Source organism: Eurytemora carolleeae, unplaced genomic scaffold (assembly GCF_000591075.1).
Source record: "Eurytemora carolleeae unplaced genomic scaffold, Eaff_2.0 scaffold483, whole genome shotgun sequence".
NCBI lineage: Eukaryota > Metazoa > Arthropoda > Copepoda > Calanoida > Temoridae > Eurytemora > Eurytemora carolleeae.
In genome coordinates this window covers 64225-81913 of record NW_019396384.1, presented here as the reverse complement: position 1 = coordinate 81913, position 17689 = coordinate 64225, and the positions used below count along the sequence as shown (strand labels likewise).

The window sequence follows — 17689 nt, the reverse complement described above, 5'->3', positions numbered from 1 at the left end:
CCATTCAATAATTTAAGCCTTGAGAAAGTTTTTTGATAAGAGTAACTTATATTCTTCTTTATCTAAATAGGTGTCATAGATAATCGGTTCATGCTACACAGTTATAAAAATCAGTCACAAACTTATTAACAAACGTTTAAAAAGGATTGGTCTTTATTTGAGTTATATACTATTTATTGGGGTTTAAGTTTACGGATATTAAAGTGTTCTTCAATAAATAGTTCATTCTACTCTGCTTTGTTTTATGATTTCTGTACTACACATTAAAAAAATAATAAACTTTTAACAGCTTAGGTGTATAGCTAGTGTGTCTTAAAGAACGGATTTTTTGCCACAAACACTGCTGATTTTCTGATCCCTAACTTTGCAACCCAATATGTTGTAAATCTATTTCTGTATCTACATAAAGTTGTAATCTTGGTTTGTATGTTCGATCATAACTCATAAACCCCTTGACCGATTTGCCTTAATTTTTTATTGGGGAACTCGGGAGAGAACCACAGGAATGTGCTTAGCTTGGTTTTGAAAGTCTAAGTTGAGAGGATCGACTTTAATAGAAACAATTTAGTTTCCCGGTAAAATCGACAAAGTGCGGGTAAACGGCGGGAGTAACTATGAGTAACCTCAACGCCGGGTTCCAAGCTAGTCTTTGATATTACCAACCATGAATTCTTTAAAATGAAATAATCTAGGTTTGAAATATTAAAGGTTTACACCATCAGGTTGCAAAAATATAGGGCTTAGAAAATTTAATTTTGTGGCAAAAACTCAGTTACTTTTCACGTTTAAAATCAAATTATTTTGTCTACAACTGAACTAGTAGTAGTAGTGTTCTTTTGCCTTCAATTCTTCGTAAATCAGTAAACCATCATACAGACTTTTTATATCTTCACCTTGATTATGGTATTATGTGTATGAGTTGTAATTAAATTTTAAATATTATATTTAGCAATATATCTACATACACTTGTTCATATATACATGTGTGAGGTATAGTTGCATACTTGATAACAGACCCTCAATACATTTACATAATATCCAATTTATGTATGTGTAATCTTATTTCAGTGAATATTCAATTATTTAGATAAGTAAAGTGAATATTAAAAACTGTATAGAATGGAAGACATAGCTCCGCAATTCTGATTTAAAGGTAAACAAATTCATTTTATTTGGAGTGTACAATATTTTAATTCCCTAATCAAATGTTATATATTATATATACAAATATATCAGGGTCGTATTCATGAACTTGTTTTATTCTAGAGGGGCTCATCACCCTTTGGGACCCCCCTCCAAAAAAAACCCTGGAAAGCAAAGATTTCACTGATCCAAAGGGACTAAGCAATAATTTATATTTAATCATTTTTGATGTATAAAGTATATTAATAAGCAAAATTGTTGAGTAGTTTTTCCTTTAAAACATAAACAATCTCATGTTAAAAATGTGAAGTTAAAAACTGCTTCTGAGACATTTTATCAAACATAATTGATCACGTTTTTAAACGAATTGTTTAGACTATAAACATAAATAGATATTTACTTTTGTAGACATTTGATCAAAGAAGTTATTTTAAGAATTTATTCAAGTATCTATAATATCACTCAATACTTACTATGCATTTTTTAATTAAAAGTTATAAAGACTAAACAGAAATCGCCAGACGAAATTATCAGCAATTAAAATATTTAAAAGTTTTCTACTCACAAGTCACAGTGATCAAAATATTGCAAGCTTTTACGCAAAAGTCGATGAGAATTTTGCCAATTACTTCTTAAGAATTATGGCTAAAAGCAATTACTTTACAGTTTTAAAATTTGCATGGTACGGGCTACACAAAAGTATAAATAAATTAGTAAGCTAAAATCGAAGGCCAAGGCGTTGTGTCGACCCATTCTTGAAAATTGATGCAACTTTTTATAGCTTGGATCTATGTGTACTTACTGATATATTCACTGTATACAGTATTTATTAAATTTAGTAAGATATTGTCAACATCGTAAACTTATCTAATATTAGAGACAATGCTTTTAATCTATCTGTGTTGTGTTCCTTTGATACACTGTACAGTGTACGCTATACAGTTTTGCAAATTTAAGAGTTTGATAGATGATTGCGTTTCTTTATTACGCAATAGAAAACCATACAATAATTCTTTGCACAGCATGGTACCATGCAGTTCATGCAGTGGAGCGTAAACAATCATACGCGTTTATGTAACAAAGTTTACAGAATATCTATGTACAATGTACAGTGGAGGAATTTTACACAATTTCTCTAATCCTTTATACCTACGCAGTTTAAGAGCTCTCTCATTTATTTAAAGTTGGTAACTTGAGCATTCAGAAATTATAGTGTATAATAATCATAATAAATTTTGATATCTACCAATCTTAAATGAAACTTATGAATAATTTTGTTTTACAAAGCTTTTTAAAAAAATTTCATCTTTAACTGTCATTTTAATGCTTTTCGCCGTCAGAAAAAATACACGATAAAAAAACTTCAAATCGGTTGTGAGTAGCAAATCTGACTGGTTTGTTTAAAATTACCCCAAAATATCAATTTAGAATTAAAAAAACGAAGATTATCAATCAAAACAAAGGTTTATTTCAATTTGTTTAGGTAAACCCATTTTGTGATTATAATGGTGTTGGTTGGAAGCCAGCATTGATCCGAGGCATCAGAGATAACTCGGAACTCTCCTAAAAAATATACACACATGACTGTGCTGTCATAATAATAAAATATATAATGTTTTTATGCAAACCTGTATTCTGTATGATTTAAGTGTCCTCCCGTCTTCTAATTCATCTCCAAGAAATACTAAAACCTAAACCCACAAAAGATTGTGCATCATTCTTCTATAATTAAAAAATCGAAACATTTCTTCGTCCAAAAAAGGCTACAAATTTTCGGAAATTAGCTCTATCTTTTTAAAACAAAAGTGTAGTAACCTGCTGATCAGGAAATACTCCAGTAACTTGGTAAAGCATGATTTTAACATCATCCACAGTGGAAGTAACCTCTACACTCAAAGGAATGTATTCACCAATCATGGTTCGAACCAAAATCTGATGATAAGAAAACTTTGTATTGCGAGAACCCTGTTTAAGATTTTAAGATAGAAAATATATTTTGTGTTGCTCACCATTCTATATAAGAATTGTTCGGGCGAACTATATTAATTAATCTTAATAAATAGTCTAATACATAAAAGATATTCAATCACCCAATAAAAGTTCATTTCTCATTCAGTTTGTAGAATTTAAGAAAATTTTAATGACTAATATAAAGAAATGGATAAATAGATATTAAATTACCTCAATTACTTCGTTCCTTTCAATCAAAATGTTGGGTCTTTCCTCTGCCATTTTGGAATAATTGCGGATTTTAAACTTTAATTTAGAGAATTTCTTACTAAGTTAGTTAGCATTTCGAATTAGAAACTGGTTTTGTTTAAAATAACAAAAACATATCGGAAAAGCTATGAGTGAAATGGAAAATACCACGAAACCTTTGGATTTTGCTACAATACTTTAATCTAGTTGGCCTCTATGACAAAAAAGATCACAAACATTTTTTTATTGTGGCGTCTTAAATATTTACTTACGGTCAAATAATTGTTAAAATTTAAAGTGTGTGCAAGAGATCAAGAAATTAATTTCGTATTTCGCTATTTAAATTGATATTATATTCTATCTGTTCAATTCATTTTGTTGGTTGAGATTTTTTTGTTACTTTAAAGAATGAAAGACAAAGAGTTGAGATACCTTGGAACGATACGCCCATCGAACAAAATTCTTGTAAATGTTTGCAAATTGAGTGCAATACATGGGAACTAGGATTGAGCCATATCAAAGGATTTAGGGCTTGAGGTCTTCATCAACTTCCAAGGATTCACAATTGTGATTTTATCTGAAATCTTCTATCCTTCAGTAAAGATTAAACTTCTTAAATATTCTTGAATGAAAAAAAATTAATCCGCTTCAAATCGTTAAACTCATTCTTTTTGCTCTTTATTTATCACTGCTTTAATTCATATACCAAGAGTCTACAAATTTTACTAAGCTTAAATAAAAAAGTCAGGATTCAAAATCCATTAAAGCGGATTGGAATTTTCATTCATTTTTTTTAGTTTTCATAGATTTAAATAACTAATCTCATTATTTGAATATTCATGTTAATTGTATCTTCTATGGCCAGGTTGTTTCCCGTATTTTTATACCCAGGTTGTATCTGCTTGTTTCATGCATATTTAGTTTGTATCCTCTATAGTTGTATATCCAGGTTGTATCCCCTAGTTGAATATCTAGGTTTCATCCTTTAGTTGTATATCCATGGGTTGAATTTCCTAGTTGTATATCCAGAATGTATCCCCTATTTGTAAATCCAGGTTGTACCCCTTGTTGTATATCCAGGTTGTTTCCCTTCGTTGCATATCCAGGTTGTACCCCTAGTTGTATTTCCAGGTTGTATATTCAGGTTGTATATCCTGGATGTATCCCCTAGTTGTATATCCAGGTTGTATCCCCTAGCTGTATATCCAGGTTGTATCCCCTAGCTGTATATCAAGGTGGTGTCCCTAGTTTTATATCCGGGTTGTATTCCTTAGTCGTATATCCAGGTGGTATTCTCTAGTTTTATATCAAGAGCTGAAAACTTTTGAATGGGATATCCTTAATACCGATCTCTTAATTAATCTGGAGATTAATAACAAGAGAAGAACAAGCATTATTTGATCTAGAGATTGAGAAAAAGAGTGGATCAAGCATTAATCTCAATATCCACCATTCTAAAGTTTTCAGCTAAGGTTATATTTCCTACTTGTATATCCAGGTGGTATCCCCTAGTTGAATATCCGGGTTGTATTTCCTAGTTGTATATCCAGGTTGTATTCTCTAGTTGTATATCAAGGTTGTATTTCCTACTTGTATATCCAGGTGGTATCCCCTAGTTGAATATCCGGGTTGTATTTCCTAGTTGTATATCCAGGTTGTATTGGTTGTATTACATAGTTGTCTGTTGTATATCCAGTTTTTATCCACTAGTTGTATTACATATCCAAGTTGTATCTCCTAGTTGTATAATAAATATCTAGGTTATCATCAACCCCGGAGAAAGTCTAAACAATGGTTGTTGTAACCAACTGTGTTTAATAAAACAACTATTATACAAAGACAGACAACCCGGTAGGAATTCTTCGCATATGTCGGAGAAAAGTCAGAAATTATGGTTGAGTAATTTGACGAGGTTGGATAGTTTCATAACTAAAGAGATAACTAACAATATCTACTGAAAATAGATATTTAGTCTATAACAGCAAATAAATTATTAAGTTCAAAAGGTGGCAACGATATTTTGAAGACATTATGAATAACGTCATTGGTGTCAAATGTGTCACAGTTTCAACTTCATTTAATTGTAGACGACATTAAATCAAACAGAAAACATTTAAAAAGAAAAAAGGGTAAAACTGCACTGAATTTACTGCAAACTTAAACACTTTAGACTAAACTAAATGTATAAGCACTCTACATTGCCACTTATTGTTCTTGACAATCTATTTGGTGTGAAGTGTTTGAAAAGAAGAATATTAGTAAAAATTGGTTTTATAAGGGTAATAAAGCCAATTTTTACAGAAAGTGATTCAAATAAACACAAAATAAGATCTAATAATATATGATTTTGTATGAATTGATCTCTATTGAAAATATCAACTTAATATTTACAAGAAGGGCTATAAATGTACAGAATAAGAGGCAAAGGATTTTTTATAAGAAAAACTAAATAAACCAATGTAAAATAATAACAGTTTAATTCCTTCACAATATCTTTAAATATTTGCAATGGCTAGAGAAATATGAGACCGTCTCCCCAGTCCACATATACTTTTAAACACTGCATTTCTCGGTTCTCCAGCCGTCTATACTTGTGTCTGGTATTCTTATGCAACCTTATAGCTCTATACAGTATACACCAAATACAATCATCCAGCTTTCACGAAAACATCGATGAGAATTTTGTCAATTACTTATTGAAAAACTAAATCTAAAAACAAGTGCTTTAAAGTTCTAAAATGTATATATTTAGGAGTACAAAAAGGTATTAGCGAGTTTGAGAGGTAAAATCAAAAGCATTTGCATTGTGACAGCTCAAAGTCCACCCAGTCTTGGAATTTGATGAACACTTTCATAGCAGACTGGATCTATGTGCACACCACCACCCTATATATTCTACCCATAAAAGACATTAATTACTAAATTTAACTAATTGAAATTCAATCCAAAAAAAATATACAGAATACATTAAAAGTTTAACAATATTGTAAGAAGCTTAAATTCAAATTTATTGAAAATCTTAGAATAAATTTTCAAAAAGTCAAATTAAACATTATAACAAACCTGTTTACACTCTGTGTTTTTGGACTATCTCCTCTTTGTAGAATTTTCGGAAATTCTGCTCCGGCCGTAAGGTTTAGTTGGTGAGCTGTAAAACCTGAAGTTCAAGATTTACACAAGAAATATGTGGCAGTAAGAGCCCTGAATTTCTCAAATACTGTCTTTATATAAAAGGCAGGGGAAATCTAAAACTTGTTATTATCATCAGTTAATCGTTGGTTTGCGTGTGTTTGAAGGTGTCAAAAGAAAACTATTATTAGTATCTGAACTAATTAAGATCTATTTCTCAATCCTACATTAAAGAGGTTGAGAAATCATTCAATAACTATAATCTTGCTCAGTTTGCTCTACACTAGATAAAAGTAGAATTGAAAGGAATTGGGTCTTTGTTACAAACTCAAATTGTCTAAACCTTTGCAACCTGATGGTGTACACTTTTGATACCTTGTTATAGCTTGAAATATCTAAGGTCTACGAAATTTGGTTTTAAAGGTATAGGATTTAGAATTTCAGAGTTTCTGGATATTTTGACACTGTAAGATTTTAAGTGTCTTTTTTACTTGGCCTTTAAATCAAAAACGAAATGAATTATGACAGAAAATGATCGTTTTTACACCTGAATTTATTTTCTAGGTGCTCTGTCTGATATTAAACATGTGTGTATGTTATGACATAAGTATGAGTACGAAGAGCGCGTTGCATGTCTAAGTCTTGCGCGCGTTGCGTATGTGTTAGAGCGCGTTTCCATATAGGTTGTTCACCCCACATATCAGGAGTTATATTTACAACTACAGAGGGAGAGAGAGAGAAAGAGAGATTTTATGGATTTAACTTTTTTATCTTTTTTAGAGTGATTAAAAAATATAATTTTTTCTTTATCTATTAAGATTAAATGCATATGCATGTCTTTAACTAAACAGTTTGCACATTTTTCCTCAATTATCGATTTAATTATTCAAACCTACCATTTCTTTTAAGTTACTGTGGTTGGGTTGCCCCTGTCTTATGTTTGGTTTGGTTGCCCCTGCCGTATGGTTTGGTTTGGATGGTAGGCATCACAACTTTCACTAGCGTTCAACTTTCCCTGTTTCTCTTACAGCAAGGATAGCTTGATAGATGGATTAGAAAAAATCTAGGAAGACAGATATCTCTGGAATCCAAGGAAACTAGACAAGATAGAAAACTAAACAAAACAACTATAACAGTTGACAAGAGAGATTTTTTACTATCCTTTGATTTTTGTCCTTTCGTCTTGATACTATTTTAGTCACAAAATTTTAAAAACATTTCAACAGATTTTAAATTTAAAAATTAGTTTTTATAATAAAAAAGATTACTGAGATTGAATAAAGGAAAACGATTGACGATCTAATTTATTTAGAAAAAAAATAGTTCTTGGTTCGACCTTTTTAATTGCAGTCAACCTAACCTGTTAAAATAAAAAATAGTTCTTGGTTCGACCTTTTTAATTGCAGTCAACCTAATCTGTTAAAATAAAAAATAGTTCTTGGTTCGACCTTTTTAATAGCAGTCAACCTAATCTGTTAAAATAAAAAATAGTTCTTGGTTCGACCTTTTTAATTGCAGTCAACCTCATCTGTTAAAATAAAAAATTCTCAACCAAAATTCGGAAATACTCTCTTTCAGGTTAAGATTATCCCACTAACCTAAATACCTTAGCTTGATAATGCCTAGCAACCATACATACTAGCACTCTATTCATAGAATACACGGAGCATCTCCAGAGCATACAGGCCTCAGAGGCGTAGTCATGGGGAGCTGTGGGGTTAAGCCCCCCCCCCCTGGACCAGTAAAATCTATGGATTTCAGGAGGGTGTCAGGCCCCAACGCGGGTGCTGAGCCCCCTCCTGGAAAACAAATGCAAGCCCCCATGGAAAAATTCCTGACTACACCCCTAACACGCCTGTGCACTTTACACTGTTAATGGACACTGAACGGTTAGTGTACTGCACATTGTACACAACATTCAGAGTAATCGAATTAATAGATAAAGCCAACCTAAATATAGGTATTACACAAAAAGATGATGAAAATAACAAAGCTTTGCATGCATTAACTAAAATGTACCCAACGTGTAACCGTATTAATCTGATATATAAATATCTTCCAAGATTTTTTGCTGGATATTTAATTATTTAATTATATTTAATTTGTTAGCGGTTTTTTGGTTTTGCTTTCGTCGCGTCGGTGTGTTTGTTTTGTCTGCTAATATCTTGTGTTGTGTGTTTTCATCTGTTTATTTGTGTAAAGGGTTGGGGGGGGGGGTAAGGGAGAGTGTGTGTTGTTTAGTAGTTGTGTGACGTGTGTGTTAGTGTGCTGTAGATGTATAGTTGCGTGTGTGTGTGTGAACAAAGTAATGGTGGTGTATATGTAAGAAACCTAGTGAAGGTTTAGGATCAGGTCATTTCTATATCAGAATGTATGTACTTTCTTTAAACAAACACTTACTGAGTTTGTTTTAAGAAAGTACATACATTCTGATATACAAATGACCTGATTTTAAACCTTCACTAGGTTTCTTATACAACACCATACTTTGTTCACACACACACACGCAACTATACATCTACAGCACACTAACACACACGTCACGCAACTACTAAACAACACGTTCGTACTTTTTTTTTAAAAAGAAGAGGGACATGCCCTGTTCACAACAGTACCATTGAAATCTTAATCTGAACAGTGGAAGATACATAGTTTTTCGAACCGAAAAAATATTTAATTTTGCAGAGAAATCACAAATAAAAATGAAAGTTTTATAAAAGAAAAACAGTAATATATATATATCTTAATAATCTTATAAAATATAATAATCTTTGGTCGAGACTTTAACAAGAATGCCCTGAAGATGATTTAATAAACCGAAAATTGCTGAAAAAGTTTTCTTTTAACTGAAGCTGAGAGTGTTAGATTTAGATATATATATATTTATATAAGTCTATACTTAATCAACCAAAGCTTTTGAGAGTACTGTTGTGGATTGGATGTTTCACTCAATCAATGGAGAGTCATTTGAAATTAGGTTACCAGTCCCTTTAAAGTATTAAGTCCCTTAATCTCTGCTCTAAATTTTATAATGTTTTATACGAGAACTTTTTGGGCAGAGTAAAGTTAATGTCGTCCTATATTGGTTCCATTTTTGATGATCATAAAAGCATACAAGACTGATGTAAGATATTTTGGAACCCTGTGAACATATCATACAGTTAAGTCAGAAACTTTTTAAAGGAGGAAGATGGTTCAGAATGAGTTACATTGATTGACTGAACAAAATGACAAAATTACTGAACTGAACTGAGGTGAACACTCGCCTCATACTTAAATTTTCTAATCTCTATATTCTAATTAGGCATCAGATTTTAAAGCTGTCAAAAAAATTAGATAATTTGAATTTCAGGCAATTACTCAGCAATTACTTGTGTGAGTCAAGGAAGATAAAAATGAACTTTTGATATGTTTTAAATGTATATTGCGAGGGCAATTATATCTTTGTAGTGTGAATGGCTGGGATTAAATATGTAGATTTGTAGCTAAAGCAGATTAAGCCAACCATATCAACTATTGTTCTTGTTAATACACCTACTTAAAACTATATACACATTACACACTGTCATGTGTTCCGTTATTTTTTAATACTGAATGGAAAAAATAAAATAGTTGATTATTCATTAATTTCCTTAAAAATAAAAAAAAATTAAAATATAAAAATAAGAATACGTTTGTTTTCAATTAATAATTGTACACGTTTTACTCGCCTTTTTCATTCGCACTTTAAAAAAGCTAAGAAATATATTATTCATAATGGACAATTATAGAAGTAACTGGAGTAACATGCCAGCGCTTACCCTGACTCCTGAGCTTCCTGAGCTTACCCTTTCATGGAGGGAATGTAACATTAAATTAAGCTACTCATACAGACAAAGGAATTGAGTTTTTGCCACAAACTTAAATTTTCGAATTCCAATATCTTAGCGATCTAATGTTGTAAACATTTGATATTTCAAACTTAGATCAGTTGAGCTAACAGAATTTATAGTTTGAAATATCTAAGGTCTACGACATTTGGTTGGGAGAATATAAGGATTAGAAAATCAGAGTTTGTTGCAAAGACTCAATTCCTTTTTAGTCAATTGTTGTCAATAACTGTTTAGCCCCTCCCCCCCCACCTCACCTCCCCGTCCCGAGATACGGTCTGAAAAGAACAGAATTTTCAGGCCAAGAATATAATTATCAGGGGAAACCTGGAACGTCTGTAGGAAACAGGATTCAGAACCTGAACTTGGAAACTCTCCCTTTCTCTAATAATTGAAGCCAAGGAGTAGGACGGGTTCGGTTTCAATCTCAATCTTGCATATCTTTTTTATTAAAAAACTGTAATCTCGTTCTCCCTCCATTATTTTTACCCGATTTTTGTATAACATATTTCCTCTGAACGTACCCCCTCCCCCTCCCCCCAAACACTCCTCCCGACCCAACATCTTCAACCCTTTTCAACCTTAACCTTAATCTTCTAAGACCTCAGCATAAAAGAATATATTTGTTGCAGCCTGCAGCCATTTCTTGACACATTTGGAAAAATGTATACTTTAAAATTCTCTCTTCGATTCCTTCGATTCTTCTTTAGCTCTCAGATCCGTATTTTGTATTACACAGAGTATGTTTGTACGTATTCTTAAATTCTTCAGGAAGAAGTATCAAGACCTTATTGTTAAAAAGTTGTGCGAAGCAGCATATTTTTCTTAATTTTTGATTCTCAAATGACATTATTTTATGAAAGGTCTCCCACCAAATTTAGGATTTAAAGCTGAAAGCATACATCACACTTTTCATGCTTCTTAATAAAGTTTTTTCTCATTCTTTGACTAAACTAACACATTATTGTATTATTCGATGTTTAATTGGTTTGAGTTTAAGATCATTTACCACGTTATTAGGTTGTAGTGGATGTACGTGATTGAAAAAGCTGACTCCGAGGCAAACTGTTTTGAATTTCCGAGTTTGTTTTTTTAAAAAGCTTATTTTTTATTGAGATTTTAAAAGCAAGCAAAAAAATCTAAAAGGAGTAAGACTGGGGACACCAAAGCTCTCCGGGATTCTACTCTCCAAATAGTTTCATCAGGACACCTTAAGATGGGAGGGGGGGAGGCCCGTTCTCAATGTCTGTAGGTCACACACAGCCTGTACAGTCCGAAACCGCGCCACTTGCCTCTTCACCCAGGACACCTAGGCCGGCGCAGGACACAGGTGGTTGGTCCGGTACGACTGGTACAGGTGTGTGTATGTGTGTGTGTGCGTGTTTGTGCCGAGCCGGGGAGTGGGAGAGCTCTACGCTGCATAAACCGGACCTTCAGTGGCCGGAGAACCATCAACCTATAGGCCCTAGGTGTGAGATATACGTGATACCCAACCTAGAAACCAACTCCTAACAAAGTGCTTTTTTGAAACTTTAATTTTAAACCTCTAGTGAGCTAACCGACAGGCTGGCGTATACAGACGACCCTTCCGCACCACCATGTAAGTAAATCGAGTCATAATTCCTAAGATTCTTTGTTTTAAATAAGATAGATCTAGGTGTGGAACTATAAATTGTGATGATGAGTAAATTTATTTTCATCTAATTTTTAACTCACATCAAGTTTAAAAAAGTTATTCTTTTCACTGTGAAGAAGGTAAAATGTAATTAATTTATACTGAATATAATTTGATATCATGATCCGTATTTTTAAAGTACAAAATGTTAATTGAATAAACTAACATTAAAATATGGGATTTTGATTTATCGAGTATTCAGAACTTATTTGAAATGTTTTATCCTAATAAATAGAATAATTACATTTTTTATACAATATTGCTTATATCAGGCATTATTGCGTTACTTCTAAAATATGTTTAATTTAATTTCAGAAATAACGTGATATTGATTTAAGGCTAAATATTAAATTGTTGCCTTATAAACTTTAAACAAAAATTAAAAAAATATTTGGTCATTCTCATTTCTATTTAATTATTGATAATTCTAAAAGTGACTAGTTTATTTATTTTTTAACTTTAAATTTTTATAATTTTAACAATTTTTTCATCATTTTGTACTTTATATGATAAGTGGTGATATTTTCATAAAAAACGATTAAAATTCTTACTAAATTCAAATGAGCCATTAATTTTTTTAAGTATTAAGCAATGAGCATGTCTTCATTTTTAATTATTATCATTTCTTGAATTAAATTACACTAAAACTAATATTGATTAAGTTTTGTGATATGCTATGAAATATTTAAAAAAGTACAGTTTCAAAAATATTTGTTACATTCAATTATTTGGTTAAGTTATACAATGCCACACAAAAGGAACAATGTTTTATGTATATACAGAGTATATGTACAATTTATAACAACGACTTGACCCCTATAAAAAATAAAGTACAGTACGGTACAGTGTACGTACAGTACATACATTCCTTGTATGATTGTTTGTTAAGTAAGGGTTTATTGTCTTTGGGTTTGCTTTGTGCAAATTTCATGGATTCTGGCTCTTAGCGCTAATATAGCTGAATGATGCAAAATATGCGGCGTAACGAATGCCTATGTAGGATTGCTGCCTAGGGGCAGGCTTATATAATATATTAGACTATAGAAGGCCGGATGGTGAACATCATGCATGAATAACCGTTCCATGGGCCCCTCAAACATAATTATAGGTCGTGCATACTTTACAAAATATCCATTTTTTCTGATCTGCACTGAATAAAATATATTTATTTAAGAAATAATAATTCTATTATATTTATAAATTTTTGTTAAACGCCTTAATCCCGGAGCAAGTTTTTTAAGGGTTAAAACGCTGGTTCTTTGTGTATGTTATTTTATATTTCCTCAAATTGATCCCACTAGTTTCATTGCAAAAGCTTACATACTCTTGGTTTACATGCTTGAATGATCGCATGAATCATCATGGGCCTCTATAATCTCTTCAACTTTACAATCTAAATCTATTTAACCGGAGATTTGTCGGATCTCTTATTGACTAAATGCTATATTTGACTTAAAAACAACAATAATGTTTTTTTTTATGCATACAAATAAAATTGAATTATAATTATAATCCTTGATTCCTATCTGTTAATCTATCTATCCTTCTGTATATATTTATCCATCTATCTAAACTAGTTTAATCTTAAAGGTCTGTATTATATGATTCTTTGTCCAGATTCATCAACTGTAACAACACTACTTTGTTCAGTTTAATTTAAAGAAAAAACGTACAATTTTAAAGATTAAAATTAGTATCATTGCTTATTTTGTAAATCAGCGCATCGCAAAAGTTTATATGAAATAAGTTCTCCCTAATTTTTCTCCTGCATTTAAGCTCCATTCCCATGACAACTCCTATAATGGACCAATGATAACATTAAATGTACTGCATGACACAAAGACATAAGTTGCGGGGGGGGGTGTATGGGAGTGGCGTAATTATCCTCCTCTTATATATTTGCTTTGTGCGCGTATCCACGTTTTTGTTTGCCTGCACCGGATTCTCAGCAGTGTGTGCGTGCGCGCTCCTTCTTTGTTTCTGGAAAGAAAAAAGCACAAAAAGCAACTAAGGTGACGTTATTGCTTGAGGGGGGGGGGGGGGTATTTTTATCTGTAGTTCTTAGCAGATTTTTTAACCTCTCTTTCAGGCTTGCACCTGTTGTATTCTTGTATTCTTTATACGAGCATGTATAAGGATTTTTGTTAAAAATATTTGTCAACCATCTTATGCCATAAAAAGGTTAATATCACTTGTCGAATAATACTATATGCAAACTATATTTACACTATATTTCCTTTATTAAGCAGTGTCATAATGTTTTATTGAAGTTCAAAGGTTTTCTAAATTTGGATAAAAAGTGGCTGTATATCCCCATATCCTGATGTTGCTCCTGATGTTGCCGCACAGGATGTAGTTAAGAGGAGCATGCATGAGTACGGTTGGTAAATTGTACCAGGTCCCCCCCTCCCCCATTTACCCACTAGCATTAACTAACAATTTACCCAATATACATTATACAGGTCTACGGTCCACAACCTAGTGAAGAGCGACAAAAAAACACTATTCAGCTTTGCATTTTTACTCCAAAGCGCATGCTAAATGAACATATTTATTTTCAAGTAATAAAACCAATATAAAACTGAACATGATCACAGTTAAATCTATGACCGATTGCAAACCTTCCCCGGCCAGCTAAACCAGTATCATTCTCTGTTTATTTAAATAAAATAAAGGGAAAATATCTACCCCTGGTTAGTGTTCCTATGTGGAGAACTTTTTAACTGCCTTCAGGGTTGAGGGCTCTCTAGGTAATCAAGGTCATGTCTATCACTTGAGGGTAATGATTGAGTAGAGGATGTGGAAGAGTGGAGAGGTTTCGAGGTTTTATTGTGAGTTGAGATTAATATATTAAATGCAATTTGGTCCCAGCGAAGAAATTTCATGTTTAAAATGTGCAGAACATTTTGGGTTCTATATTAATACATTGAATAAAAAACGCTCGACATTATTGGTGTGTTGCTCACGAAAATCTTATTTAAACACCCGGTGTACTTGACTTTAATACTAGATGAGAAGTTTGTGTGCAAATCTAGTAATTTTGCACACATAGCGTTAGAATTCATCGATTTTAGCCTCCATCCCACAGATTTCATTAATTCATTAACATATTCACATATACACTAAATACAAAAATACATATACGATTGCATTCACATATTACAGGATTGATTAAGAAAATATTTGGGATTTCAAAGTTTAAAAGTCCTATTTGGGCGTGGCATAATGTATCATTTAAGTTGAATGGGTTATCATTCATGGGCAAACAGCCTCCAGGGTAGAGTCAGGAAAATGTTTAACGCTCACAACCCAAAAATATTATTTGGTTCATTCAAGAGGTGTAGCCAAAATATTTTATGATATGTTTATAAAAAAGGTTTCGGGCTAGTTTAATCCACTTCTAAATCTAGCTTTCCAGCCTCTGCTTGCTTTGTTTGTTAGACTGCATCATATGTATCAAAATTCATAATTTATGCGTCTTGTTTACATACACAACACACACCAATATTTAGTACGCAAAGGAGATTCACACCCAAAATATATTCTTTATGTTTGTCCCCCCGGCAGTATAGTATGAATGACGGATCTGTATGTGAGGTGTCTAATTAGGTGTCGTGTACAGAGGTATATACCCCCTGGAATTAGCGAACAAATAAATATTTCTAAAAATATTTTTTTTGTGTCTACGAAGATTACAGCCGTCTTAAAATACTTTATTTAAGCATTAACTAAATATAAAATCCCCGAAATGGTTTCTCTCCCCGTTCTTTGTGCGAATTTCCCTCTGCTTATATTCCCCGTTCCCAAGAACCTAGTCTATACTGTTTGATTTTTATCACATATTTTTATTCAAATATTTTGAAAATAAATATTACCAGCAATTGGATAAAAAAAACCAAGGATAGGCATTTGAACAAAGAAAGCGTAAATCTAAGTCTCCACTATAAAGTAATATAAAATTTAATACTTGTTATGCAATGATTTTAGCAAAATAATAACTCTTCTTGCCTCAAATATTTCCATATTTGCTTGAAAGAATATGTTCAAAAAACTGGTTTAAGTTTTGCAACCCCATCCTATGTGAACTCTGCACTGCTTCGGCTGCTTACATAATAACTTACAGAGAACTGCCTCAAGCTACTTACGTGCTTATACAGTCAGGGAGATAATAAGGATTACAAGAATGCAGGGGGGCGGGGGTGTTTTCGAGAGTTGTGATCCTATATGTTAAAGCATAGAAAGTAATTTTATTTCTTAACGGATAGAAACACAGTATGTTATACGTAAAAGAAAAGGTCTCCTATGGATGAATGCTCTTTGTCCCTTGTTGTTCTTTTTCTCACGATGTTGCCGCCTTGCCTTTACTTCTTCTCCAGCTGCATATAATCTTTAAACAGTGCTTTTAGTCATCCAGCTATACATACTCACATCCAGCTATACATACTCACATCCAACCATCCAACTATACATACTCACATCCAACCATCCAACTATACATACTCACATCCAACTATACATACTCACATCCAACCATCCAGCTATACATACTCACATCCAACCATCCAGCTATACATACTCACATCCAACCATCCAACTATACATACTCACATCCAACTATACATACTCACATCCAACCATCCAGCTATACATACTCACATCCAACCATCCAGCTATACATACTCACATCCAACCATCCAACTATACATACTCACATCCAACCATCCAGCTATACATAATCACATCCAACCATCCAACTAAACATACTCACATCCAACCATCCAACTATACATACTCACATCCAACCATCCACCTAAGCATACTCACATCCAACCATCCAACTATACATACTCACATCCAACCATCCAACTATTCATACTCACATCCAGCCATCCAACTATTAATACTCACATCCAACCATCCAACTATACAAACTCACATCTAACCATCCAACTATACATAAACATCCAGCAATCCAACTAATCATACTTAATCCAACCATCCAACTAAACATACTCACTTCCAAACATATAACCATATATCTTTCTACAAATGGAGAAGAATTTAAATGTGAAGTTGATTACTTTATCCTGAAAATAATAAAAAAGATAAATTTACAATACAAATGTGTTTTTAGATTTGTGATTAAATATTATTAAATTCAAATCAATTGCTCACGTAATACCTTTTTGCGATAGTTGCAGAGTTAGACAGGGAGTCGAGCTTGCAAAATTTTTGCACTGGTAGCGTCTGTATTTTAATTTAGTGAATGTAGGAGTGTGTGTATGATAGAGGCTGCAATACACACATACACACACTCAACCCACAGTTCCACACATACAGTTCACATACTCACATCTAGACTCATACTTTAGAGGGCAATGGTTTCACATGCACAATAAATACGCCCTCAACCCTCCCCTTCTCCCACCCTCAATAGTGAACTCATTTTAGTGGATCTGTAACGCATCAGCATTCATGTATAGGTAATGATATTTTAGAAAAGTAAAATACCATTTTAACATTTGATGTTATGAATAAATATTTTATGAATGTTTTGTTATTGTTGCAAATGTTGTTTTTATGATATATCATGTTATCCTTAAAATTTTAATATTTTTCCAACATTTCTTATTTATTCTTTCACGGAAAACAATGTTGCAGTATAAAGGCGAGA

The 17689-nt window shown here is 32.5% G+C and overlaps 2 protein-coding genes across 6 annotated transcripts in view; one reads left to right on the top strand and one right to left on the bottom strand.

The window, feature by feature from the left end:
* Positions 1-2588: 2588 nt before the first annotated feature.
* Positions 2589-3418, bottom strand: LOC111702151 (ubiquitin). Its single transcript, XM_023473735.1, has 4 exons — positions 3325-3418; positions 2959-3075; positions 2772-2834; positions 2589-2706 (listed from the first exon to the last, which is right to left on the bottom strand). Exons 1-4 carry the CDS (start codon positions 3373-3375, stop codon positions 2644-2646), a joined length of 294 nt encoding a protein of 97 aa, XP_023329503.1. The 5' UTR covers positions 3376-3418; the 3' UTR covers positions 2589-2643.
* An 8318-nt stretch (positions 3419-11736) lies between these two features.
* LOC111702150 (protein jim lovell) overlaps positions 11737-17689 on the top strand; it is a 31580-nt gene continuing 25627 nt past the window's right edge. For 3 of the 5 annotated variants that reach the window (XM_023473732.1, XM_023473734.1, XM_023473731.1), the window contains exon 1: positions 11737-11940. The gene's annotated coding sequence lies outside the window, so the exon portion shown is untranslated. Of the gene's footprint in view, positions 11941-17242; positions 17499-17689 lie in introns of those variants that run through there. The other 2 variants (XM_023473729.1, XM_023473730.1) reach the window with 2 other exon arrangements.

Coding starts and splice junctions, on each gene's coding strand:
- LOC111702151 (XM_023473735.1), bottom strand. CDS start 3,375: ATGGCAGAGGAAAGACCCAACATTTTGATTGAAAGGAACGAAGTAATT. Junction 3,076..3,324: donor AAAGGAACGAAGTAATTGAG/GTAATTTAATAT, acceptor TCTTATCATCAG/ATTTTGGTTCGAACCATGAT. Junction 2,707..2,771: donor TTAAATCATACAGAATACAG/GTTTGCATAAAA, acceptor TATATTTTTTAG/GAGAGTTCCGAGTTATCTCT.